At 36.3% G+C, this 27,373-nt stretch overlaps 1 protein-coding gene across 2 annotated transcripts in view; it reads left to right on the top strand.

Annotated features, from left to right (window-relative positions):
• PIAS1 (protein inhibitor of activated STAT 1) overlaps positions 1-26,911 on the top strand; it is a 115,086-nt gene extending 88,175 nt beyond the window's left edge. The window contains exons 9-15 of one of the 2 annotated variants that reach the window (XM_032480879.1): positions 5,502-5,575; positions 13,839-13,999; positions 15,425-15,555; positions 16,262-16,442; positions 20,044-20,186; positions 22,082-22,119; positions 22,908-26,911. In XM_032480879.1, the coding sequence (XP_032336770.1) occupies positions 5,502-5,575; positions 13,839-13,999; positions 15,425-15,555; positions 16,262-16,442; positions 20,044-20,186; positions 22,082-22,119; positions 22,908-23,201 (1,022 nt within the window). In that variant the 3' untranslated portion in view covers positions 23,202-26,911. The remainder of the gene's footprint in view (positions 1-5,501; positions 5,576-13,838; positions 14,000-15,424; positions 15,556-16,261; positions 16,443-20,043; positions 20,187-22,081; positions 22,120-22,907) is intronic. The other variant, XM_032480880.1, reaches the window with a different exon arrangement.
• Positions 26,912-27,373: the final 462 nt, after the last annotated feature.

The following is a 27,373-nucleotide window of genomic DNA, read 5'->3' as shown; positions in this document are numbered from 1 at the left end:
ATCTTACTGTTCCTTTGCAAATCCATGGCTTCCTAACACCTATGGAGTCAAAACCCCAGCTTTGTTAGCATGACATCTGTGTCCAGCTTTCCATGATGTAGCACCTGCTTAGTACTTTCTTGTGTCATCTGCATTCACTCTTCTTCTCATTCTTTGTATCCCAAAGATAATGTTTTTTTCCTCTTCTCACTGCTTTGCAAGTATTAGCCAGTATTGTTCTCTGTGCCTCGGAACTTCTCTGGTGCCTCTCTGTCTAACTCTAGTTACCCTTCATGTTTCACTTTTTCCAGGAGGCACCTCCAGAACCCCCAAGAGTAGCAGCGTTGACTTCCAGCTAGTTTCTGTCAGAGTACATTCAAGATGATGTCACCAAGTGTCTGCTCTCTACTAGACTGAGTTCCTTTGGGCAGGAATTTAATCTTACCTTTCTTTGAATTCCTAGCGCTTAGTGCAGTGCCTGGCACATAGTAGATCCTCAGACTTTTGTGAAGTAAACTGATGAAAAGAGGTCTTGGAGAGGAGAGGGTACAGCTCAAGTGGTAGAGCGCATGCTGAGCGTGCACGAGGTCCTGGGTTCAATCCCCAGTACCTCCATTGAAAAAAACTAAAATAAATGAATAAACCTAATTACCTCCCCCTTGCAAAAAAAAAAAAAAGAGAGAGAGAGAGATCTTGAGTTAAAGATAAAATGAAGTATTGGATTTAATGTATTCAATTATTTCCCAGCCTTAAAATTTTTTAAGATAGAAATTATTTTTAAAAAAACCTAGAATGGCACTGTCTAATAGAACAATCTGTGATGATGGAAGTGTTCTGTATCTGCACTGTCCCATGTGGTAGCCACCAGCAAACTGTGTCTATTGAGCATTTGAAATGTGGTAGTGCAAACAAGGACCTGAATTTTAAATTTCATTAAATTTAAATATAGCCACTTAGGACTAGTGGCTACCTCTCATAGCACATGACAGTAGGGATTAAAAAAGATTAATTTTGAATGTGACTAACTTTAACTTTATTAAAGGTCATATAGTACAATACTGTAATCGCTGCAGCTCACAGCGACACGAGGAGACTTACCACGTGGTGGTTGATGGAGCAGGGTGAATACTGACTCTGGTTTTTATTTTTCACTCCCTTGCCCACAAAGGATAAGTACTTTACTTACTTTGTTTTTCCTCCATACTTTCTTGTGAAATTTAACGTAGTGATTTCCACCCACTGTCTATCTTTCTTCCTTTATTTTGGTTATGTTTATTGAGGTATAGTTTACAAGCAGTAAAAATTCACCTTTTTAAGTGTACAATTTGGTGAGTTTGACATGCCACAGTTAAAATGTATAACATTCTTCACCCCAGAAAGTTCCCCTGTGGCCCTTTGAGTCCAACTCGTCCCCTTACCCCCAGTTCTTATAACCATTGATGTGGTTTCTGCCTCTGTAGTTCTGCCTTTTCCAGAACATCAGACACTTGCGATCCCGCAGCAGGTAGCCTTTCGTTTCCGGCTTCTCTCCCATAGCATAATGCTTTTAGGTGCATCCGTGTAGTTGGATCATCTTCATTACTGAGTAGTGTTCCATTTGTCTGTACTGTAATTTGCTCATCCACTTATCAGTTGATGGGCATTTAGATTGCTTCTAGTTTTGCATTATCATGAGTAAAGCTGCTGACACATTTGCATTTTGCATATAGATATCGCAGTTTTGTGGACACACATTTTCATTTCTCTTGGGTAAATATTCAGGACTAGGATTGCTGGGTCACATGATAAGTGTTTGGAAACAGATTAGCAATTTCTTACTAAGTGCCTATTCCATTTTGTATTCCCACCAACAACGTATGAGATTTTGAGTTGTTCCCCACCCTCACTAGTGCTTGGTATTATCAGACTGCTGTGATTTTAGCTCTTCTGGTCATTGTGTAGTGACATGTAGTTGTGGTTTTAGTTTGTGTTTTGCTAATGACTGTTGGTGTTAAGCATCTTTTCCTGTGCTTACTGCCATCCTTATGGCTTCTTTGACGAAATGTCTATTCACATCTTTCCCCCATTTCTTTTATGGTCTGTTCTTTTTGTATGCTATGAAATCTTTGCCTAACCCAAGGTCACAAATATTTTTCTTCTATTTTTCTTTTAGAAGTTTTTTTTTTCAGCTGTTCAATTTAGGCCTATAATTTAATTTTTGTATATGACTCAAGGTAAGGTTAGAGGTTCACCTTCTCCCCACCCAACCCCTCTGCCCATAGATACCGAGTTGTTCCATAACGTTTGTCAAAAATACTGATTTTTCCTCCATTTAATTATGTTAGAACCTGTGTCAAAAACCAAATCACCACAGATATATGAATTAATTTCTGGACCCCATTATTTTCCATTGACCTATTTATCTATCCTGGTGCAAATAACAGTCTTAATTACTAAAGCTTGATAGTAATTCTTGAAATTAAGTAGTTCTCCAACTTTTTAAGAGTTGTTTTGACTAAGTCAAACAATTTTAAGTATAATATATAAAAAGATAATACATAGTGATCAAGTAAGGTTTATTCCAGGAATATCAGGTTGATACAACATTCAAAAATCAAGCAGTACAATTTACCTCAGCAAACTAAAAAAGAAAAAATCATCAGACCGCCTTCATAGATGCAGAAAAAGCATTTGGTCAAATTCAATATCCATTCATGATAAAACTGAGCAGAATAGAGAGAAGGGAACTGCTTCAATGTAGTAAAGGGTATTTACAAAAAGCCTTCAGCTAATATCATAGTTAATGGTAAAAAATTTGAATGTTTCACCCCTAAGATCGGGCATAAGGCAAGAATATCTGCTCTTAATACCTCTATTCAGCATTGCCCTTGAGGTCCTGGCCAGCACAGTATGCAAGGGAAAAAAAGAAGCATATGCATTAGAAATGAATAAATAATTATTGTCTTTATTTGAAGATGACCTCACTGTGTAGGAAAAAACCCCAAAAAGCTACTAGAGCTAATATGTGAATTTAGCAAGGTTGCAGAATACAAGGTCACTTTGTAAAAATTGTATTTCTACTAGCTGTAAACAATTGGAGATTGAAATTCAAAAAATAAGAATTTCCTATAACATCCAAAAGCATGAAATACTTACGGCTATATTACACAAAATATGTGCAAGATTTGCATGCTGAAAACTATAAAACATTGATGAGAGGAATTAAAATAAGATCTGAATAATGGAGAGATATATCATGTTAATGGATCAGAATACTCATTGTGATTGATCTATAGATTGAATTCAATCCATCAAGATCGTGATGTATTAAAAGTATTGCCTAAGATGGAGTCTGTGATGGCAAAGGTAAAAGGCAAAGCTCTTTAAATAGAAATTGACAAGCTGATTCTAAAATAATTTCACAAAATTCATCTCTGAAAGAAAGTGAACATACAAGTCACATTTTAAGTCGCAGTAACTAACAGTTTTTGAGTATAATGTTAGGTTATTTAAAAGCATTTTATTTGTATTAACTTCATTTGCTCCTTAAAACAATGCTATTTTGAGGTTCACTTATTGTTCCCATTTACAAGATGATGAAACTGAGGCACAGAAATGTTAAATGACTAAGTCTGAATTCTAACCTAGACTGGCTCTAGATCCTATATTCTGGACCACTACCTCAGGTTGCCTTTCCTGTTTCAATTTCTTTTCAGAATACTAACACTAAACTTTGTTTTCCATGAAGCTCATATTATGATCTATGGAATTGCTTCATTTAAGTGGAAGTTTAAGTAGACAAAACCTAGAGTCAGTTACTTTTCCCATTGCTGTGTGTATGGTGGGTGTTAGAAGGGTGGTTGATGAAGACATGCAGAATGGTTAGTAATCACATTAGAATTCTACCTCTGCGCTTGTTTTGTATGGCAATTATTTGTTACCTTTAAAAAGATACTATTCATTAAATGTATCTTCATAAGAAAGGAGTGACTAAGATTGGGTCTATAATGGCAAAGGCATACTTTTCATAATTTACATACAGTATTAATTAACATAAGTGATGTGATAACTATATTTTCCAAACTAAAACCCAGGGATTGTATGCCTTTTTAGATATGATAAACAGTCTCTATGTAGACTTTAAAATTCTGGAGTTTCTAGGCTATGAATAAATAGACTTTTTAGTCTGTCGTCAGAATTGCGTCTAGGGCTTTTTAAAAACTACCCATTAGTGTCCCTCTTCTCCATTCTGATTCAGTGTGCAGTTACAAATTAGAAAGCTCTATGGTGGTTCTGATGTGCATCTTAGTTGAGGTCCGCTAATTTATGGAGACAACTGGATAGAATATCTAAAATTTGGACTATCTCAAAAAAAATCCAGACTGTCTGATCATCATGTTTAATAAAGGCAGGATTCTTAATTCTGATAAATGGTTATTAGTGCAACAAACATCTACTCTGAAATCATTCTTCCTTAGCCAACTACTTTTCCCTTCCCCATTTTCTCCTATCTGTCTATCTATAACTATCTGGTCACACTTAGTTATGCCTCAGCTCTGAAATTCTGTGATTGCCTATGTGCACAACTACTCCATGTGGGCCCCCTTACAGTTTCTGGAATTATTGAAATATTTAAGCATTTCCAACCTCATTTCTGTGTTGAAGTTTAATTAAAGTTTCAAGGTTTTCAGATGTAACAGATACCTCAGGCTTTCAGATGAGAAGTATAAAGGTCATTGTTACATTAGACTGACCGAGAGTAATCGAATAGCTTTAAAAGTAAAATTATCAATTTACCAGGTACTTAAGAGAGGTACCTATTACCTCTCTCAAGAACCATAGGAAATTTGAACTGAGAAGACTTGGAGGTTACCTATTGTGGGTTGTTATTTTGCTGGAAGTAAAATTGAACTCAGAGAGGATTAACTTGCCCAAGGTAGCATAATTAACTAGCATATGGATAAATAAATGTAAACTCAAATAATTATATGGCAGAAAAGCAGTTGAACTTTTTTCTTCTTGTAGTTTGAAATTAGAATTAATGTGTTAACAATAAATGTTTTGTTTATTATCTGAGCTTTGAAAAAACTTAAACATATTTGTTTTATAGTTCTTTTTTATTAGTTCCTTTTAAAATAATATTGGTCATAATTTAAAAGAAAGAAAATCTTTACCATGTATCTTAGAGTTACAAAAGAAAAAGGGTCTGCCATCACTTGAATATGTCAACCTGCCATAGAAATTTTTTCTGTTACTGCAATGCAGTTTTTATTTTGTGGGTGAAAAATAGGAAACTTAGAGGAAATGTAGTCAGTCTGTAGATATACAGTTGTTTTTCCTTCCTTTGCTTATGGCAGAGATTGTAAACCATATCGTTTTTATCTTTTAATTCAATTAATTGGAAAATAATTGAGCAGATTATTTTTGAGTTCCTTTTTTTAAAAGTTCCTCATTTTAAGTTTCCCATTCTTTTTCTTATATTGCATCAGTGATATATCTGTAATAAACTTCTTCTATTTGTTTTTCTCTTCGATGAACGTCAGTTAAAGAGAAATTGACCGCGGATCCAGACAGTGAAATAGCTACAACCAGCCTGAGGGTTTCTCTTCTGTGTCCAGTAAGTGTTAACTAATACTTGCTCTCCAGAAGGCTTGGGGTGCCTTTTTTTTATTAAGTATTTCCACTGTTTGAGAAATTCTGTTAACTTTGAAACATGCCCGTTTTTGGTTACAGTTTATGAAAAGTAAAAGACATTGTTATTTAGTCTTAGGATTTGAAATCTAAACAAACGTATGTCTATAAAATTTTTCTTCTCTTAGTAAGTTTTATTTAAATATTGCTTGTAGTTACTAATTGACTGTCTCTTAGACTTAAAGTATAAAATCTCCAAATAAGGCATATTTATTATATCAGGGTATTTATTATAATTTCATTTTTTAAAATAGTATACTTCTAAATAAAAATCTGGCCATGATTATTCACACATTCAACTTAACCATTTTGCCAACAATGACTATATTATAAGAATACACCAATTAAAAACTATTCTCTTTAGCCTGAGTAATTGAATTGGTTATGCATATAAAAATAAACTAGAAATATTTTTAAACCAGAAAATGAGATCAATTTCAATCATTTCTACAAAATTAATATACCAAATGGTTAAACTTTGAGTGAAAAAGTTTCCCAAAAATGTGTTGTTTAAGGTTTATTTTTTACCCGTTTTTTGGGGGGGATTTTGTTGTTTTGGTTTTAATTTTTTTTTTTTTTTGAGGGAGATCATTAGATTTATTTATTCATTCTAATTTACTTGTTTGTTTGTTAATAGAGGTGCCAGGGATTGAACCCAGGACTTCATACATGCTAAGCTCATCTACCACTGAGCTGTACCCTCCCCCACAACTGGTTTGATGTTAGGTCCACCAGTACTAGGAATGGTAGTTGAATGATGCTTTCATATAAAAATATATGAAAAACTAAGAGTAAATTACTTTGACATTTTGATGACCTTTTGTTCTATAATTAATCAAACTAATATCTAAACTGGGGAGAAAGTATGAAAAATAAGAGGACACAGCTGTTTCCTAATTTGCTGGGATTGTTAAGGCAAGCCTGATATTGAGAGCTTTTAATATTGGAAATCCTACTAATCTAAAATGAAGCTGAAGTTATTCTTTCGGCAGGGGGGGAGGTAATTAGGTTTATTTGTTTCTTTATAGAGGAGGTACTGGGAATTGACCCCAGGACCTTGTGCATGCTGAGCATGCACTCTACCACTTTGAGCTATTCTCTCTCTCCTCTATTTATTCTTAAAGAAACAAAAATTTTTAACAGAAAATGTTACTTGTTCTGTATCTTAGTCTTTATAGTTTATCAAACCTCAAACACAGTATGAAAAAGTTATCAGCTGATGAATCAATTTATAATACAGTATTTTGTGTAGCTTTTTTTTAAATTTTGTTTTACCATTGATAATGGAACTCCTGTTCATTATTAAGTTTCTATAAATTATAGGAAAAAATACAGTGAAGTTAATAAAAACCAACAAATGTATCATTTTGTATATATCCTTCTATCTTTTTATTCCTTACTATAGCCAGTCATTTTTTTAGGGAAAATATTTTGACTCCAGGCTTTTTATATTATTGTTTAAAATATGTAAATTCTTTCCCAAATATATGATGCAATCATTGCCAGAACTGAAGGGAGTAATAGACAGTAACACAGTAATAGTAGGAGACTTCAATACCTCACTTTTGGTTATAGATAGAACAGCCAGACAGAAGGACAATAAGGAAGCAAAGGACTTAAACAACACTATATACCAGTTGGACCTAACAGACACATGCCGAGGACTGCACCCAGCAAAGCAGATTACACATTCCTCTCAAGTGCACACAGCACATTTTCTAAGATACAGAACATGGTAGGCTATAAACAAGTCCTAACAAATTTAAGATTAAAATCATATTAAATATCTTCTCTAACCACAGTGGGATGAAACTAGAAATCAGTAACAGGAGATAGAAAGGAAAATCCATAAGTAGGAGGAAATTAAACAATGCATTCTTAAACAACCAATGGGTCAAAGAAGAAATCACAAAGGAATTTAGAAAATATCTGAAGACAAATTAAGTGAAAACACAATATACCAAAACTTAAGGGATGCAGCAGAAGCAGTAGGAAGAGGGAAGTTTATAGCAGTAAATGCTTACATTAAAAAAGGAAAAAGATCTCAAATCAGCAACCTAACCTTATATCTCAAGCAACTAGAAAAAGAAAAACAAACTAAACCCAAGGTCAGCAGAAGGAAGGAAATAATTAAAGATTAGAGCAGAGATAAATGAAATAGAGAATAGAAAAACAGACTAAAAAAATCATGAAATCAAGGGTTGGTTTTTTTTTTAAAGATTAACAGAATTGACAAACCCTTAGCTAAACTAAGAAAAAAAGCGGGAAGACTCAAATAGCTAAAATTAGAAATGAAAGAGGAGACATTATAACTGATGTCACAGAAATAAAAAGGATTATAAGAGACTGCTGTGCCAGAAAATTGGCAAAGAAGAAATGGATAAATTCCTAGGAGGGAGAGATGAATAGATGGAGCACAAGGGATTTTTAGGGCAGTGAAATTGTTCTGTATGATACTATAGTGGCTACATGTCATTGTGCATTTGTCAAAGCCCATAGAATGTACAACGTCACAAGTGAACCCTAATGTAAACTGTGGACTTTGGTTGATAATAATGTGTCCACGTTGGTTCATCGATTGTACCAAATATGCCACACTGATGAGGGATGTTGAGGGTAGGGGAGTGTGTATGTGTGGGTGGGGAGAGCTATGTGGGAATGCTCTATTTTCTGCTCAGTTCTACTGTAAACCTGAAACTGCTCTAAAAAAAATAAAGTCTATTAAAAGAAAAAAAAAGCAATGGATAAATTCCTAGAAACATACAACCTGCCAAGACTGAATCATGAAGAAGTAAGAAATCTGAACAAACTTGTAAGTAGTGAGGAGACTGAAGCAGCAATGAAAACCTCCCAATAAAGAAAAACCCAGGACCCTACGGCTTCACTGGAGAATCCTACCAAACATTTAAAGAAGAATTAACACCAGTCCTTTTCAAACTCTTCCAAAGAATCAAAGAAAGAATATTCCCAAACCCATTCTGTGAAGCTAGCATTATTGATCCCCAAACCATACACAGACATAACAAGACTACATAGAGGGTCTCTTTAAACAGGTGGCATTGGGAAAGCTGGATATTCACGTCCAAAATAATGAAGTTGGACCCCTACTTTGCATTATGTGCAAAAATTAACTCAAAATGGATTAAAAATCTAAACCATGAGACCTTAAATTGTTATATTCCTAGAAGAAAAAAATAGGGGAAAAGCTTCCGTTGAATTTGGCAGTGACTTCTTGGCCATGACACCAAAAGCATAGGCAACGAAAGCAAAAATAGACCCATGGGACTACACCAGACTTAAAACTTGTGCATGTCAAAGGCAACAGTTAACAGGGTGAAAAGACGGCCTGTGGAATGGGAGAAAATAACTGTGAATTTTATACCTGAGAAGGAACTTTTACAGCCCAAGAACAACAACAAAAAACAAGCTGGTTAAAAGTAGGCAAAGGACTTGAATAGACTTTTCTCCCAAGAAGTTAACACAGATGGCTGACAAGCACATGAAAAGATGTTCATCATCACTAATCATTAAGGAAATGCATGTCAAAATTACATAAGATAAACTTCACGCTCTTCAGGATGGCCCTTGTCAATAAAACTGGGGATAATAAGAGTTGACAAGGATGCCAGAGACACTGGAACCCTTGTGTACTGTCGGTGGGAATGCAAAATGCTGCAGCCATTATGGAAAACAGTATGGAGGTTCCACAAAAATTTAAAAATAGAATTGCCATGTCATCCAGCACTTCCTCTGGGTAAATATGCAAAAGAATTCAAAGCAAGATCTCAAGGAAATAATTTGCACACCCATGTTTATCACATTATTCACAACAGCCAAGGGGTAGAAGCATCCCATATGTCCATCAAGAGATGAACAAATAAACTGTGTATGGACATACAGTAGGATATTATGTATACAACATTAAAAAAGGAGGCAATCCTGTCCTGTGCTACATATGGTTGAACCTTGAGAACATTACAATAAGCAAGATAAACCAGCCACAGAAGCATAAGTACTGTATGAGTCCACTCCTGAAATACCTGAAGTAGTCAAAATCATAGAAACAAAGTTGAAAGGTGGTTACCAAGGGCTAGGGGGAGGGCAGATTAGTGGGTACAGAGGGTCAGTGCTGCTGGATGAAGTTGTAGCTGCCTGTTACACAACAACACGAAAATATGTAGCATTACTGAATTGCACACTTTAAGATGGTTAAGGTGGTAAACTTAATGTTAATTTTTTTTTAACCACAATAAAAAATATTGGCTGGGTGGACAAGGGGTGTATTCTTAAGTAATCAGATAGATGTTATAACTGACTATGGTATAAAGGACTGTGGTATTTTTAAGCATTTAGAAAAATGGTTTATAGACCAGGTTAGTGGAGGGTGGGAAAACGACATGTATTTTTTTTAAAGGTATATACTTTTCATACCTTCCTTTCCTCCAAACGCCGATTTATCCATCCTCCCCCTCAACATGACTGCTTGCCACCTCATTCCGTTATAAAACACCAGTCCAGAGAATATGAGAAATTTAGGAAAGTGCATATGCTTCATTTTCCATTTAAATCACTGGCAGGAGTCTTGTTTTTCTGAAATCTCATTTTAAAAGTGTTTACAGTTATACTAATAAATATGGTGTTTATATCATTTAACATTTAGATGAAGCATTTATTCATATAAATAAGCACTACAATATAAATCTTGATGTTCTTATTTATAGAACTAGTTTTGAATTTCATAGCTGAGGTGATCTTTATGTTATTAGAAAATGTTAATCATGTTTTGCTCCTTGCATCTGTTAATTTAATGGGCAAGCTTTAATTTTTCTTTCCATAAACCCCTGCGCCTCCCTTTTTAGTTTAAATAGTTTTAGGAGTTCCTTTTAAATTGACTTATGCTTTCAAAATTCAGATTATAGGAAAAACCTCTATATATATAATCCATAATTATAATACTTTTATGGATTTCTATTTGACCAAAGGGACAATCCTTTTACGATTATTCTGGAACAGCAAGGCAATATATTTTAGGTATGTTTTTACTCTAAAAAGTAAAACTTAGTAATGATAACTCATCTATATATCAAATTTATAGAATAATAAAAGAGATTTGTTCCCTTTGAAATATGTAAATATGATGTCTGACTGTGCATTTGAATTGCCCTTGTTATGATATACACAGCTCAAAATAAATGAGTTTCTGTTGTTTGTGTGCCATTTAGCTAAAGGCAATGGAAATAATTAAAAATGTTTTTGCTCTCTGGGAATTTTTTAGTTCTGATTTATTAAAAATAGAGCTGGAAGAACATTTGAGAACCTGCCTTGTGAGATACTCCCCAGACCTGTAAACTCAAATACAAATCACTTAGAGTTAATAGAAGGAAAAAAAAAAACACTCTGTGGAAATTTATTCATGAAATATTTATGATGATGATGATGGTGATAAAAAAAATTGTGGAATTCTTAATATCACACCATTGCTTTCTTTTTACAAGGAAAAAGTACATGATATTATTGATGTTTATAGGGTCCTTTTGATAATAAGCTGGTTTGAACTTAAATCTAAGTCGAATATTTTCCCTTTTGCCATATTATCAGTTACGATTATGTTACAGTAAGATTCGTCCCATTAGAAAACTTACTTGGGAATTGTTTTCGGTGTTTATTTGCAAATGATGCAAATATCCACCCCATCCTATAAAGGGAAAGGGGAATTTGTAATTACAAGATGAAGATGTTCAGAGCTAAGCTTCTCTCCTGATACCCAGTTAGAGAAATCAGTGTCCATTTGTGGATAAGTATTTAGAATTTAGTGATTATTTTGAAAAATCAGGCATATGAGGATTATCACAGAACAATTACCTCGTGATTCTTTGAAGCAAGGCGTTTGTTTGACAGCTGATAAACAGTGCATTCTGAATTGTGCTTTCCCTTTCCTATACCTTATCTGTACACATCCTTCCTGTGCCACTCATGCAGCAGTGTTCCTTAAAAACTCTGTAGGTGAACTTGTCAGTGTGGCTGATCATTAAGGGTTTGAGAGTTGCTGTCCACCAGAAAGATGAACCGACAGCTTGGGGATTATAGGACTGAAAATATGTGAGAGGATGGTCTTTGGAGAGTAACTACTTTTCAGAGTATACAATTGTATGGCCTATGGCTTGGATTCTGCAACAGTCTTTATTTCTTATCTTTTTATCCATTGTCTTCATAAACTGTCATGAGTAGCCTGCTAGTTCTGCACTTACATGGACCTTGTCTGTGATTACTATGTGTGCCTAGGATTTCTATTCTATGACTTCTAGGAATTTGCACTTCAGAGGTAAGTTAGGGTCTGACTTAAGACATAAAAATTCAGTTTAGCACCACCAACTAGATCGTTATTTGGAAAATGTTTCTAGGCTAATGTAGCATGTCCTGGCTAATGGTAAATAGATGAGTTTTCTTTTATAAGAGCTAGTTCTGTCTGTGTGTGTGTGTGTGTATTTTCATCAGGTACTTAGATAAATCAAATCATAAAAATTGAAGTATGGGGGGTAGAGTGTAGCTCAAGTGGTAGAGAGCATGCTTAGCATACATAAGTTCCCGGGTTCAATCCCCAGTACCTCCTCTAAACAAACAAACAAACAAACAAACCAACTACCTCCCCCAACAAAACCAAAAAAGAAAAAAAAAATGAAGTGTAGGAAGGGAGTAATGAAGTTGTTTAACACTGTGTGAGCACAGAATAGAAGACTGAGTGAGCTGAGGTTTGAGTGGGTCTCCTGCTACCTTACAGAGTGATTTGAAGCAAGTAATTCTGTACTGTAATTAATCATGGGGGGTAGTGTAGTCACATGAAGGGTAGAGTTGGGGGGCCAGAGAAGGGAGCTCTCAGTTTTTCTGTGCACTCCTCCTGTCCATACTTCTGATACTGTAACTGGCTTTTCTCCCTTCTCAGAAGTTGATAGCACATTCTGGGTCCTTTTTATTCTTCATCACTACATCCTATTGCATTAAGGAGGAAACAGTGTTACTTCAGAGATAGAAAAAGAGGCCCAGCAAGGTTAAGTGCCTTTCCTAGAGTTACAGTAAATCATTGGTGCCAGAACAATAATTTAGGGCCCCAAATGACAGTTAATTTCCGCAGTAGTCTAGGAAGTTGCATATTTCCCTGAAATTCTTCAAAGGCAAGAAACTTTTCCTCTTTTTTTCCTCATTTAACTCATATCCTTTTCAAGCCTTTGCATTTTTTAAGCTTGCAAATATGTGGGAGGTGTTTTCCTGATATTTAGCAAATAATGTGGTTAGTGAACGTAGATAACTTCTGTGCAGTACGGCCACTGTACGCCCTGGGGCCTCCACTGTGGTTATCCAGCTGCACTGTACGAGGTGCCCTCCAAGGAAGGAGGTCCAGATGTGGTAGCTCCCTGGGCAGGTCTCTGGACAGCTTGTCTGCTTTGGGCTAAAGCTGGCAGTTCAGGGACCAGATGAAGCTGATTTTGGTGTTTGTAGGACAGATTCAACCTATGTCAGCTTAAAGCACCATTTGCAGGGCAAGAAGAAAAAGTCTCATATCATGCTAGAGATGCTAGGAGTCCAGAGGTGTTTGCTGAATTGCCCGTGGTGGTGCGCAGGGAGGGAAGAAATAGAGAACACACATGCCTGGCTTTCTTCTCAAAGCTGCCTTTTGGCATGTTAGGCCAAACATTGTGGGGAGTGCTCATTCCATTTTGACCTGTGAATTACTTTTGTTCAGAGATCAGGTTGATAATCAATGTCATTGTTACCTGTATCTTGCAGTATCTAATAAGGCATTCCTTCTTCCTTTCCCGATCCCCAGCAAAGTGGTTGTTAACTTTTTTGGATCAGGGATTACTCTAAAAATTTGCTGAAAACATGCTCTCCAGGAAAATGCACACACTTAAAAGATTTTGCATATAATTTCAAGAGGTTCACAGTCCTGTCTGCTAAAAGCTGATCGGTGAGCTGTGGACTGAGAGTAAAGAAGACTTTCCATATACTGATTTAATATCCAAAGAAATACTGTAATTTTTTAACCTGTAAATGTTTCACCTAAAATGTGTTTAGTGTTCTTCCATAGTAATGAGAGGTAAACACGATATGCTTTAAATCAGAATACTTATTATATTGTCTTTTGGGAAAATTTTACCAAAACTTATATTTACTTCTGTCTCCCTCTTTTAAAGCTTGGTAAAATGCGGCTGACAATTCCATGTCGGGCCCTTACATGTTCTCATCTGCAGTGTTTTGATGCAACTCTTTATATTCAGATGAATGAGAAAAAGCCAACCTGGGTTTGTCCTGTCTGCGATAAGAAGGCGCCATATGAACACCTTATTATTGACGGGTATGTCGATTTAAAGGTTTTCCTCGCACCTCAGAGTAACCATCTACTTTTCATCTTTAAGTCCTCTTGTTTTGAAAACGTGCGCTTTACTGTCTATCCATCCGTCCTGACGGTCACTGCTTAAAGCGCCAGTGGTTCTAAGCAGGCTGTGTGCTTACACCTTGTCCTAGCGTGACTCCTTCTGTCCCTAGACATGCAGACCAGGTTAGAGAAAGAATGAAAGAATGACGAAGTTCTGATTCACTTAAGCTGACCAGAATGTGGGCTTTTTAGTTAAGTTGCCGGTTTTTGTAGATTTTCTCGTCATCCATCATACCTAGTCCCTGCTGCACAGGCTTCTAAAGCGAGTCAGTACACTGAATAGCAGTTCTCTTTGTTTTTCTCTTTTCTCTAAAATACTTACCTCTGTCTGTCTTCTCTACCCACAGCATCACAACAGTTTTGTTTTTTTTTTTTAAACACTCTGGTGTTTTATCTGCCCTTCCAGACACCTTGGAATGTCCCTTTAATTTTTCTCCCATTCTCTAACCTCCTTTTTGCTGTTGTGAAAAGAAGGATCTGTTGATATTTCCTGTACTCTCTAGCAAAACACTTAAGGCAACTTACCTAAAGTATTTGAGAAAATATAGGACCCTAAGATGTAACATAAGGAGTGGAATACCTTTAGCAATACAAGTGTAACCCAGAGCATGAAAGATGTCGGACCAATCATACAGGGAAAAGTAAACATGTAGAAAAATTGGAAAACGTAGGAAAATAAAAAGCTTTTATGTTATGTTACTTTCTGATTTTTGCTTTCCCATAATTGTATTTATACAATATTAGTATTTTTTATCCTTTGGTTTCATCTAACATTATAACCTAAGAATTTGATCATTAATTTTACACATTTTTGCAAATCTTGTTTTTTAATATCTGCTTGGTATTTATCAAGGAGACTTAAACTTTCAATACATATTTTTTTATGTAGTGCTTCAGTTCATCAAATAAGATGTGCTTATTATAGGCAATTTGGATTATATAGAAGAGTAGAAAGAAAAAGTTAATATCCACAATGTCACCACTCAGAGATAAACACTATATACCACTTATACACAGAATTTTATTTTTAAAATGTTGAATTGTCTTTTCCTGGCCTCTTCTCACTTTCTGTGAACATAGTTTTCCTCCCATATTATTAAAAATCTTTGGAAACCTCATTTGTCATTGTTACATGATATGTTCTTGCATCAAGTTACCGTAATTTAAATAACTGTTCTCCTACTTAGCCGTAGATTTTTGAGAACAAATACATCTTCTGGGTTCCACTTTCCTTCTCATTTATACTTGTACCAAACATAGAAGGTCTGAATGTTTTTTGAAGAGTAATGATTCTGATGTCTTAATGTAGAATATGATATTCAAAGGGCAAATTGTTTTTTATAGCTTGTTTATGGAAATCCTAAAGTACTGTACAGATTGTGATGAAATACAGTTTAAGGAGGATGGCTCTTGGGCACCCATGAGGTCAAAAAAAGAAGTACAGGAAGTTTCTGCCTCTTACAATGGAGTCGATGGTGAGTGTTCCTTTTCCAAAAGGGTGGGGCAGTCTCCCTGCGGTTGTAGAGCCTTGGTTTTCAATATTAAAATGCATAAATTTTTAAAAAAACACTCAGCAGTTTATGGAGAGCTCAGTAAGTCTTATTAAATTATTGATTAAATGTTCAGAAGTAGTGAAACTTCTTAAATTTACTTTTGCCAGCTTTTAAAATTTTGTGGTATAAGATTTCAAAGTAACATAACCTAATAAGTTATTTGTAAAGTCATGCTTTTGAAATGGTATCTTATCCTTTTAAATTTTTAACAGACTTGGTACAGATTAGTAAATGTTCCTTTTTCATTTACATTTTTTCCCTGGCTTTTTTTTTTTTTTTTTTTTTTTCTGCTGGAAGGAGGCTATGGCTTTTTAAAATGTTACCATAACATTTCTCAGTGTATCAGGTAATGTACAGGGTAAACGTGCAATGTATAGTCTTTGCTCTCAGACGACTTTTATTCTGAAGTGGACATATGTTTTGATTGTGTGCCCTAATTCAGAATTGTTTTTCCAAAAAATCCTGTAACAACCAATAATAAATAGTAGTTTTAAGCTTAGAGGAAACAGAACCACTGTTGCTTTTCTACTCTCTGACCCGTAACTGATCAGCTAATCCATAGACACATTGCGGAAACAAGAGATGTCATAGGTCTTTTTTGCCTTGTGTTTTAATCGTCCCCACACAGGATGCTTGAGCTCCACATTAGAGCACCAGGTGGCTTCTCACCACCAGTCCTCAAATAAAAATAAGAAAGTAGAGGTGATTGACCTCACCATAGACAGTTCATCTGATGAAGAGGAGGAAGAGCCATCTGCCAAGAGAACCTGTCCTTCCCTGTCTCCCACATCACCACTAAATAATAAAGGGTAAGTACTGAGAATTTAAAAAAAAAACAAACAAAAAAACTCCTTGTCGAAGTTAATTTTGCAAATAGGATTAAAAGATCTGCCAAATAAAATGATTACACATGATTGTAAAACTTAGTGGTCAGAGAACTTTCATCTGTGTTATATTCTTGAGGGGTTGCGGTGATGCACTAGAAGGGTCACTTGGATATGACATTCATCACACCAAAAAATGATTCTAGTAAAGTAGTTCTCAAACTTTGGTGTACTTCAGAAGTCACCTGAAGGGCTTATGAAAGCACACATTGCTCTCCTATCCCTCCACGTCTGATTCAGGAATAGGAACTGAGAAATTTGTATTTCTCTTAAGTTCCCGGGTGATCCTAATGCTGCTTATAAGATTTAGGATATTTACTCAAACTGAAGAATGTATGCTGTGAAATTAACCCAAAGTTGAATGTTTCAAGTAGAAAGCAGCATAAGACCAGATGAAGGCTTTAAACATGTCCTCAGAACGTGTAAGGCTGGCAATGAGAGAAGCCCAGTACTTACACAGAGTCACAGTGCACAGTGCTTTCTATTTTGCAGACTCATTTCCCATACTTCCCATTAGTCTCATATCAATAATAATGTACCTTGGCTTATGCTTCAGTTCGCGTCAGGAAACACTGATACCTACTTTATGTAAAACTCCCTGTGCTAAACATTGGCGACAATAAAATGAGTGAGTACAGTCCTAACCTGAAGGAGTTGAACATTTCGTAGGGGATGGTATATAAAGCAGGCAGCTACCTCCAGCTGTGCTCTTAAACAGACTGTCCGTCTCATGAGACATTGCGGCACAATTGCAGCACACTAAAGGTAAATCTAGAAATAGACATGACCCTTCTTAGGTAGCATCAGGAGAGTGGTGTGGCCTGGTGTAACCAAATAGGAACTATTTTTTTTAACCTTCCAGCACACAGGAGTGCCTGAAGAACGTAAGTGGGAGGAGGAAAGTCTACAGAAGGCATTGTTACAGACTTCAAGGTTTAAGAGAGAAAGTTAACACCAGACCAAGAGCAGGCATTTCTGTGCTCTGAGTCGAATTATTTTCAGGCTTGATGTTGTTTGATGAGATAAAAAGATCTTCTATTTGAATATATGTGTGGTTACTTGAAAGGTGAAGTTGCAACAGTAAAAGAGCACAGCCATGATTAATGTCGCTTCCTCTCGTTAGAGGGCTTTGTCTATTTCAGGACTCTTTATAATGCAACCAGACATACTCCACAGGTTGGTATTTTCACTCTAGAGTAGCTTATCTCCCCATACAGACTGAAATACAGGCACTGAAAGCAGTATCATTATTCTAAACAGAATGAATATTTAAACACTAATTCCACTTTGCATTCTCCTTTATTAACGTTCACCTCTGGCGAAAGCCTGCCTTGATGGCTGTTACCCAGCAAGCCTGACATCATCACTACAGCAGCTTTTATAAATCTGAGTGGGGAGAGAGCAAAAGTCAAATTACTGGAAGCTGGCATAGGTAGAACAAATACCTGTAGGATTTTGATTCTAAGATATTATATATTTAATGTATATTTTAATATAGTATGACTACAAACATATTATTACTTTAAATGCCATAGTAGCCCCATTAAAAGATATTTCATAAATCTGGGTATAGAAATACTTAAATTAAGGATTAAATGCTGAGGCATTGTGCTGTACACCAGAAATCGACACAACATTGTAAACTGACTATAACTCAATTTTTTTAAAAAAGGATTAAATGCATAATTATATCTGTTAATTCCACTCTTTAGAATATTGATGGTAGTCATATATATGTAAACATTTTTCCTTAAAGGAAATTTTTTGAGTGTTTAGAAATCTAATTTTTCTTCCTTGATTATTTGCTTTGCTGTTTCTCCAAAAATAGCTTGTTTATTATGTTTATAAAATTACATTAGATGCATTAACTACTTCCTGAGCTTCCCAGTGACTAACTGAGCCCAGGTAGAGTATTTGCAATTCCAGACCTTTCTCCATTTTCAGATAAAAATTTTCAGGTTCAGGTCACCTGAAGGTTTATGACATTTTTAGAATGGTAACACCATATTCAATACCAGTGGCTGGTTTACAGTAATGACTAGCCAGTAAATAGAAACCTAGACCCAGTGTGTTGTTTTACTGTGCAGTGTGAAGGTGGAAATGCGTCTTAGAACACTGCCACAAAATTGAAAGCAAAGGAGCCAGCCAGGAAATAGAAAGAGACAAACATCAGTAAATGGTAAAACATGTTGCTGTCTTTAGATGCTGAGCGTTTAGTATTCATCCAGAAGTCTCCTTTGCTGTTTGGTTTACCAAGGTGTTTCCAAAGACTAGCATTTCAGCTGCGTTTGTCTCTTGTGTAATCCCTTAGGCGTCGTCAGAGGAGATAGCTAATGGAAAATGATACGTTTTTATAGATGTTAAGAGGTTTACCTTAAATTTCCTTTAGACAAAGCATTTTTATGAGGTGGAGGGGACTGTATGTTATGCTTCATACCCCATTCATAAAAATATGGTAGAAGGTTGTAACTAGAACTCTGTTCTTGGAAATCCAACCTTGACATCTTTTGAAATATTCTTTACCACTGTAACTGTATCTGCATACCCCGAGTACTTTACACGAAGTTTTAAAAGCAAACAACAGCCTCTTCCTACCTTCTTTTTTCTCTTTATTTTCTGTAACTTGTCTGTTAACCTCTTGCATGGTCGGGATACCATGTTTTCACTCAGGACTATTAGAATTCTTTCTTTTTCTTTTCAAAATCATTTCAGTTCTTCATTTTTCCTCTCTCTCTCCCCCTTTCTGCTTTCCCCTAATTTTTGGTAAAGCAAAAAAAGTTTAAACTACTCAGCTGCTTGAACAGCTCACTCTATTGTTACAGAATCACTCTCTTTGTTCTTTCTTCTTTGTCCAGTTACACCTTCTCCCTTTAAAACCATTCCACCACCTCTTCATTTTGGAGCATCTCTACCCCTTGTCTTGCTGCCTTCATTCATTCAGAAGACCTTTTATGCAAACAAGTGTGCTATTGACTATACTGAGCATTAGGTATACCAAAAAACAGTACCTAGTTTTTGTTCTCATAAATCTCACAAGTCTAGGCGCCAGCTGTTAACTCCTCCCTGCTCTCAGATTGCTGCATTCCCCTAGTCTTGTTTATATGTGTTTTCTTTGCAAGGATTTACCTGTACTTTTTACTAGCAAACCCTCTAGTGCTTTTTTAAAAAGATTTCAGAATTCTGTCTGCTGTAGTTACTTTTCACTTACGTCCCATTCAAGTGGCTCAGCCACGGCCTTCCCCCAACACCCTGAAAGTGTTGATGTTCTAAAGACAGCATGCGATTCATGAATGTTGGATGCCATTGCATCCTTCTCTTTGTCCCTGTGGCCTCTGCAAGATGCTAATAAGTATACAAATTATTTCCTAATAATTATGGTAGTCTAAACTATACACTGCTTTGCTTGTCTTTTGTTTTTTTATTCCCCCAGCACAAAAACTAGGACTCAATGTGAGATGCACCCCTTTTGTTAAACTTAAAATTTCAACTGACTCATGGAAATTTTGCAAACCTTTCCTTCTTCTAGCATATTAAGTCTTCCACATCAAGCATCTCCAGTGTCCCGCACGCCAAGCCTCCCTGCTGTAGACACAAGCTATATCAACACATCCCTCATCCAGGACTACAGACATCCTTTCCACATGACACCCATGCCTTATGACTTACAAGGTGAGTCACCAATTCTGTGTTGTCACACAGCGTTATGAATGCCTTTGATCTCTATAGTCTTCTTCTGGGTAAGTCTAAGGAAGAATTGGAAGATTGGGAAAAGAGGGGGCTGGATCTAGGAAACTGGGAGAAATATATACTGTGGTCATGAATAAATTCGAACGCAGTACCTTGTTTGTACCTTCATCAAGAGCCAGTGTTTTGCTACTAGTGGTGAAAACAGTGCAGTGATCTGTAGGTTTTGTGGGCTTCAGAGTATTCTGAGGTGGTTTTTTAATGACTTCCAGTATGTTGTTTTGAATTTTTATATTTGTGAAAATTATTTTTTGTTCCCTGAATCCAGTTACAACAATGCAGCAGGCATTGTGGGTAACTATGTTGTACTATCTTTTAGATAATGTAGAATTGAGACATTGGAAAATTTTTAATTTTTCTTCCAGTGAACCTGATTCTTCTTTTAAAAGTAATTTGAAATGTCAGTGTGCTCATTTCTATGATGTATTTTGAGTTCATAACAATTGTTTACATTATCAAAAAGAATTACTAGGTCTCATACATCTTTGTAATTTAGTAATTTATATATTAGCCATATATAATCTTAGAACGTATTTTAAATTACAAAAAAACCACATATGCTCATTGTAGCAAATAAAATACAAAAATGTAAAGTAGAAGCTCCCCCCCCCCCTTCCCTACAGTAAGATTCAGGGTCATTGGCAAGGATTCTTGGGAGCTGAGATAGTTGAGTGGATTCTTAGTGATTGCTCTGAAAACCGTTTCAGCTTTGTCCAGTAGAACTTTCGGCAGTGAGGGAAATGTAATCTATACTGGCTAATACAGTAGCCACTAGCCACCTGTGGTCATCGAGCATTTAAAACATGGCTAGTGTGACTACAGGACTGAAGTTTTCATTTTACTTAATCTCAGTCAGTTTAAGTAGCCACATCGCATGGTTAGTGGCCACTCTGTTAGATAGTGCAGCCCTGTTTCTCACTTAGCCCACTGCTGACCTCACTGGCGAGGACCGCAGTGCTGTGCATTTGCAGGTCCTTATGCTGTAATCTGGTTCTAGTACAGACAGTGGATGAGTCCCAGGGTATTTGTGTTATTGTTGTATTTTTATTTCCATCTGCTTGTTGTACTTTTCCCCCAGTGTAGATATCACAACAAGACATTTTATTCATGTTGGTTTGCTTGCTCTTCACTGCACTGCACACTGGGCGATATGGACTAGAATGTGAGGTAGAAGGGATCGGCTTGCAGTGACCTCCTGGCAGCCAGGGATGAGAGCTGGTCCTTCTGGAATAGCCTCCCTGCCAGCAGTCGGACACCCCCTCAGATCTCTTCCCCCTCTTAAGTCACCCAGGAGTCCCTGAGTTACCATCTGGTACAGACAGTTGGGAAGTTGAGCGAATGTGAGAAAGAGAAAGAAAATCTGTTTTACGGCTTGCTTACCATCTTTCAACTTCAAACCTTCTCATCCACAAAATGAGGCCAAAAATAGTTACATACTTCATTAGGTGATTGTGAGTGATAAATTAGAATAGATTAAAAAGTTGCTTTACAGGAGTCAGTGAGAGCATTTGATGAAAAGCGCTGTGTCAGCTTAAGGGATCAATGTTAGATTTAACAGGGCCGCAATGGCCCAAGTCCCACAAGTGGAGTCCCTGGGAGCGAAAATCATTGCTAAAGCTTGGCCTTCAGACTTCAGTAATCCAGAAGTGGGACAGACGTGAAACGTTCAGCTCAACTCTTTATGTTTAAATAAAATTCTAAATGAATTTTAGAATTAGCTTTTAAGATACTGTATTTGTTTTTGTAGTATTGGGGCATTTGGGAGGGGTTTTGTCCTTTTTTTTTTTTCTTTTTAACTAAAATAATTTTTTCTCCCACAGGATTAGATTTCTTTCCTTTCTTATCAGGAGACAATCAGGTATGTTATATGAAAAAACAACTGTTATTTTAATTCTACATTAAAATACTTCAACAGTATAGTATGTAGCCAAGAGAGGAAATTTCCTTAGAAAATTCATAGTAGTCATACCCATTTATTGTTACAGATTTAAAATTGTAAGTAATAGTTCCTTTGTTTCAGCTGCGCCTAAATATATAATAAAAACAGTGTCTATTTGTTGGTTTCCAGTGCTGTTTTATAAAGAAACAGGGCAGTCATATTGACTGATACATCGCTTGGCCAAGGATCTCCCAAAGAGGAAGAAAGTGGACTGTTCTCCATCCTGTAGCTTCTGAGCATTTGCCTATTTGGAAATAGCATTTTGAGAATTGCTTGCAATACAAGTTAAAACAAAAAACAGTAAAACAGATACAAAAATGTCTTTTAAGATCAATGATGTGAAGGAGGGAGGGTATATATAGCTCAGTGGCAGAGTGCTGCTCAGCACACATGAGGACCTGGGCTCAATCCCCATGAAAACAAACAATAATAGATAATTACCTAATTACCTTCTCCCCCCAAAATTAAAAACAAAACAAAAAATTTAATTTTTTTAAAGAAGCTATTTCAATTTAAAAAAAAACGATGTGATCATTACATAAGTTCATTTGCTTTTGCAAAACGGTAACTAAGTATTTCAGAAACACCAGGTACTCAGAATATATTAAATTTCAGACTTGGTCTTGCTGAGAAGAAAGCTGATTATTTATGAGTGTAACTAACTTTATTTCCTTATGTATTTTTCGGTCTCTCGTCTCCCTTCCCAGCATTATAACACCTCGCTCCTCGCCGCCGCCGCCGCCGCGGTCTCAGATGATCAAGACCTCTTACACTCGTCGCGGTTTTTCCCATATACCTCCTCCCAGATGTTCCTCGATCAGCTCAGCGCGGGCGGCAGCGCTTCTCTGCCCACCACCAACGGGAGCAGCAGCGGCAGCAACGGCAGCCTCGTGTCCTCCAGCAGCCTGCGGGAGAGCCACAGCCACGCCGTGGCCGGCAGGAGCGGCGCGGACACGGCGTCCATCTTCGGCATCATACCGGACATTATCTCGTTGGACTGATCCTTTTGCCCCTGCTGCTCCCGTCCCCACCCCAGATTAAATGAACTTGGCAGAAAGAGGAGAACTTTGTGCTATGTTTTACCTTATTCTGTTTGGAAAAGTACACAAGCGTGTTTTTTTTTTTTTTTTCCTTTTTTTAGGGAAAAAAATTAAAAGAAATGTACAGAGAACAAAACTATATTTTCAGTTTTACTTTTGTATATAAATCTAAGACTGCCTGTCTGATAAAAATACTTGTAAAAAACAAAAAAAAAGGAAAGAAAAGAAAAAAAGAAAAAAAAAACAAGTACCCACAAACCACCTTCAGTTCATTTTTTCTGGATTCTGAAGATTTTTTCCCCCCATCATTTGTCCTATGGTTTTGGTTTTATTTTACTTCAATGGCATTATTTTATTTGCAATAACAGAAAAGGAATTGCATGTATGAAGTTTTAAATTGTGGGCTTTTCTTTGTTGTGGGGAGGGGGCTGGGGAGGATAGTTTTAATTTCCATTTTCTAAAAATGACAGACTTGGATTCTGTTTGTGTGTGTGCATATTTCATCCAGCCTTAAGTTATAAATCTCATCTGTCCCACTGCATTCCCTGTGTATTTTCAGGACATAGCTTGTGGGTGTGTGCGTTCAGTGTGTGTCTGTGTGTATTCTTCTGTCATTACTGTTCCTTCTCCCGAGTTTGCATTCAGTTGATAAATCAGTTGCCTGCTTTTTTCAAAGTGCTTTGAAGGTCTTGAACTCACATACGAGCATCTTTATCAACTATCCCAATTGCATGTTCTCCATCACATGTTCTCTCTTATTTGCTAGACACCCCCTGAGAATGTGTTTCAGAGATGGGAGGAAACTGTCTGGTAAGGTAGGCTTAGCAGGTCTGTGAATAACACACTTTAGTCTAGTTATTCTGAATTTGGATTGCCAGTATTATGTATTTAAACCAAGTCTGTGAACACCTACTTTTTTTGGCCACAGGGTAAAAAGTTTTCGTATAAGATCTTGATACCAAAGTAGGAAGTTAAAGTAGCTTAGAAAGGCCCTGTTGGGTGTCTTCTGCAGCTGACAGAGGTAAGGCTACATCACCTCAAAAAAGACAAGACAGTCAGTCATCCTAAAAGTAACTTCTCTTCAGAAAATACAACACACCACACATGTCAGTTCGTAGAAATCCATCATCTGATAAACGAAATTCAAAATGGGCTTGACCCTTAGTCGCTTTTACTCTCTGGTTCTGAGCGTGCTTAGTTTCTTAGCTTAGTTATCTTGTTTTGTTTTGGTTTTTTCTTCACCTTTTAAAGACAAGCATGACATAGGAAAGTCACTTTTTTTTTTTTTTTAAAGAATTCATGGATCAGTCTGATCTATTCTTATTAATAATGGAACATGTAAATATATTGAAAACTGTTTTTCAGGAGATGAGTGAGGGTTGGCGGGAAGGAAAAAGTGGTTCTACTTGTGTTCCAAAATTGTCATCAGATAGTACGTTCTTCAGGTAATATCTGAAGGTGTCGAATATATTTTTTAGCTGATTGAAAGGTTTAACGGAAAAGGTAAAGAAGGGGCATAATGATTACCAGTTTTCCAGACTGGATTTTTATATCACAACCGTGTTAATGTTCTCAGAGTTGATGGACCACCTTTGTGTATAAAATTGTCATTCTGAACCTTGCAGTGGTAACAAATTGACCTGCTTTAATCCAGTTAGAATTCAAGATGGCTGTGTCTTCAATTGTATGATAAAATTAATGGTTCACCTGACTGTGTGGCACCTAAAAATAATACCTGTTTTTGCAGCATCTCTCTGCCACTAAATTGTTGACTTGAATTTTGAAAAACAAGTTGGTATTGATATGTATATGTGTGTGTGTATATATGTATTTATAGACAAGTGTGTGTGAGTGACAAGTGAGTTATATAGTCTTCCCCTGCGCATGTGTATTCCACACATACATGGCTGAATTACAGTCACTAAACGATTTGCAATTAAAAAAAAGTTCATTGTCACTTAAAACAAAATAGTTAAGTTTTTAAATGAATCTGGTGTAATGGTGAGTAAACACTTTAGAACTCTCATTGCCATGCTAACTTAGACTAATATCTAATAGTATTATAATTTGTGTCTAAATTCAGATTGGGATAGAAATTACTTAAATTGTGGGGAGTTGCCTCTTATTTCACATTGTAATAGGAAACTTTCTCTTAATTCAACTACCTAAGATAAAATGAAGTTTTTTTTGTTTTTTTTTTTTTGTCGTCGTTAGTGGTCTCAAAATTCTGATCAATAACTTTGTGTCTGATGCTGAATTACAAACTCTTTGAATGATCCAGTTGAAAACCCGTCCCTCTACTTTCTTCAGCCCAGTTTTGGAAAGGGTTTATTTCCCTCAGCGTCCTGCATTCTACCAACCTAAGGGAAGAACAGGTAACAGGGAGAAATACATGTCTGTCTAGTGGCTTTGGTCATGTCTCCATAGGAGAAAGTAACCGTTTGGTTTGTCTTTTTATTTTAGTTCATTCCACTCTAAGGAGTCTGTTCCTTTCAGTTGTTAACTTTCTAAAACGTAGCAGTAGTGGTAGCAGTGACAGCTGTGGCCATCACTCCGTTGGTCTCATGGCCGATATTAGACTTTGATGGTTCATAGTAATTACTGGTAGGGTCATGCACTGCAGCTTTATCTTCTAAGTTAAAAAAAAAAAACCCACAGTCATTTCTTTTTTTCTTAGCCCACCGTTACTCCCCCACCCTTGCTAACACTGACATGCTGTCTGTGGACAAGTAATAGTTCTCAGACTCTTTAGTCAAGTTGCCACCATCCCCCTTGCCTTGGTCATTTATAATAGGTGTGCACATGTTTGTATTTCTGTACAGTACTCTGTGTGTGTGTGTGTATACATGTGCACACACTCATCTTTGATAAAATAGCTGTTTGACTAGCAGGGTTGAAGTGGCTTTTAATTGTTTTGGGCATTATTGAACACATCTTTTTAAAACAATCTGGACCTTAACCATGCCTCAGTTGACTAATTTATTTTGAGCATTAAAATTTTTCTACTTCTATTCTATTAACTTAGACATCACATTATTATTACTGACTCAGAAAATATTCACTTAAGCTTCTGAAAAATGTGATTTCTTGGCAGATTTTCCTTTGATTCAGATGTCTGAAACTGAATGAAAACATATCCCAATTTTAAATTACCAATTGTGGAAAGAACATTGTTTTTAAACAGCTCCAATTTTAAACACAGAAAACACTTCAAGATCTTCAGGCTTTAAAGCACATTGGAAATTATTTTAGTATGAATTTTGTTTTATCAATACATGTTGAATTCTGTTTTTTAATCAAAAGAAAACACAAAGCTTAGATTTCAGAAAGAGGGAGGGAGAGAAGAGCTGGTGGTCCCAGAGTGTGCTGCTGTTAATTGTTTAATTAACAAAGGGGAAAATGTATATAAACAGATATAAGAGTTACCATAAATTCCATGAACTTAAATCTGTGATTCATTGCCTTAAAACTTTCTCTCTTAGAATTTACACACCGCATGCCAAACCAGTAAAATGGCTTTTAAAAATGTATAGTAGACCAATGTCAGTTTGTATAAAAGTACCAAGTGGAAAATATTTATTACATGCATTGGAAAAAAAATTGTTTACCTATTGAATGTTACCTGTTTATGTAGAGCTCTTTAGATGTAATAAAAGAAAAGCCTTCAGTTACTTTGTCTTCTGTAGAGTACACTGCTGGGTATACAAGGGGACAGTCCTTATGAGAAAAAAGTGACAATGCTTTGTGCTTCCAGAGCCCCTTTGATCCAGAGATTTCAAAGCATGACACGTTACTCGTTCTCTTGCAACATGCTTTGAGGTAAGTAATGAACATGCAGCCATCACTCCCCTTTCTTACTGAAATACGGCTTAGCTTTGTAATGAGCCACAGCGTCTGTTTAGTTTTAAACCTGTTTAATTAATCTGCAGTTTGATTATTAAGAGCACCATGGCCTTTTTTTTGCAAACAATACTAGGTGCTAGGTAAACTAACTGGAATTTCAGGGAATGAGCATGAAATCGGGCCATGGGGTAGGGTCAAGGCCTTCCCTGGGGTAGCGGTTTAAATCAGAACACATCGCAGACTCTGGGCGTCCTCCCCACGAACACCCTTCATCAGGAGCCCTGAGTCGG

This window comes from Camelus ferus, chromosome 6 (genome assembly GCF_009834535.1).
Source record: "Camelus ferus isolate YT-003-E chromosome 6, BCGSAC_Cfer_1.0, whole genome shotgun sequence".
Taxonomy (NCBI): domain Eukaryota; kingdom Metazoa; phylum Chordata; class Mammalia; order Artiodactyla; family Camelidae; genus Camelus; species Camelus ferus.
This window is presented reverse-complemented; position numbering and strand designations above follow the sequence as displayed.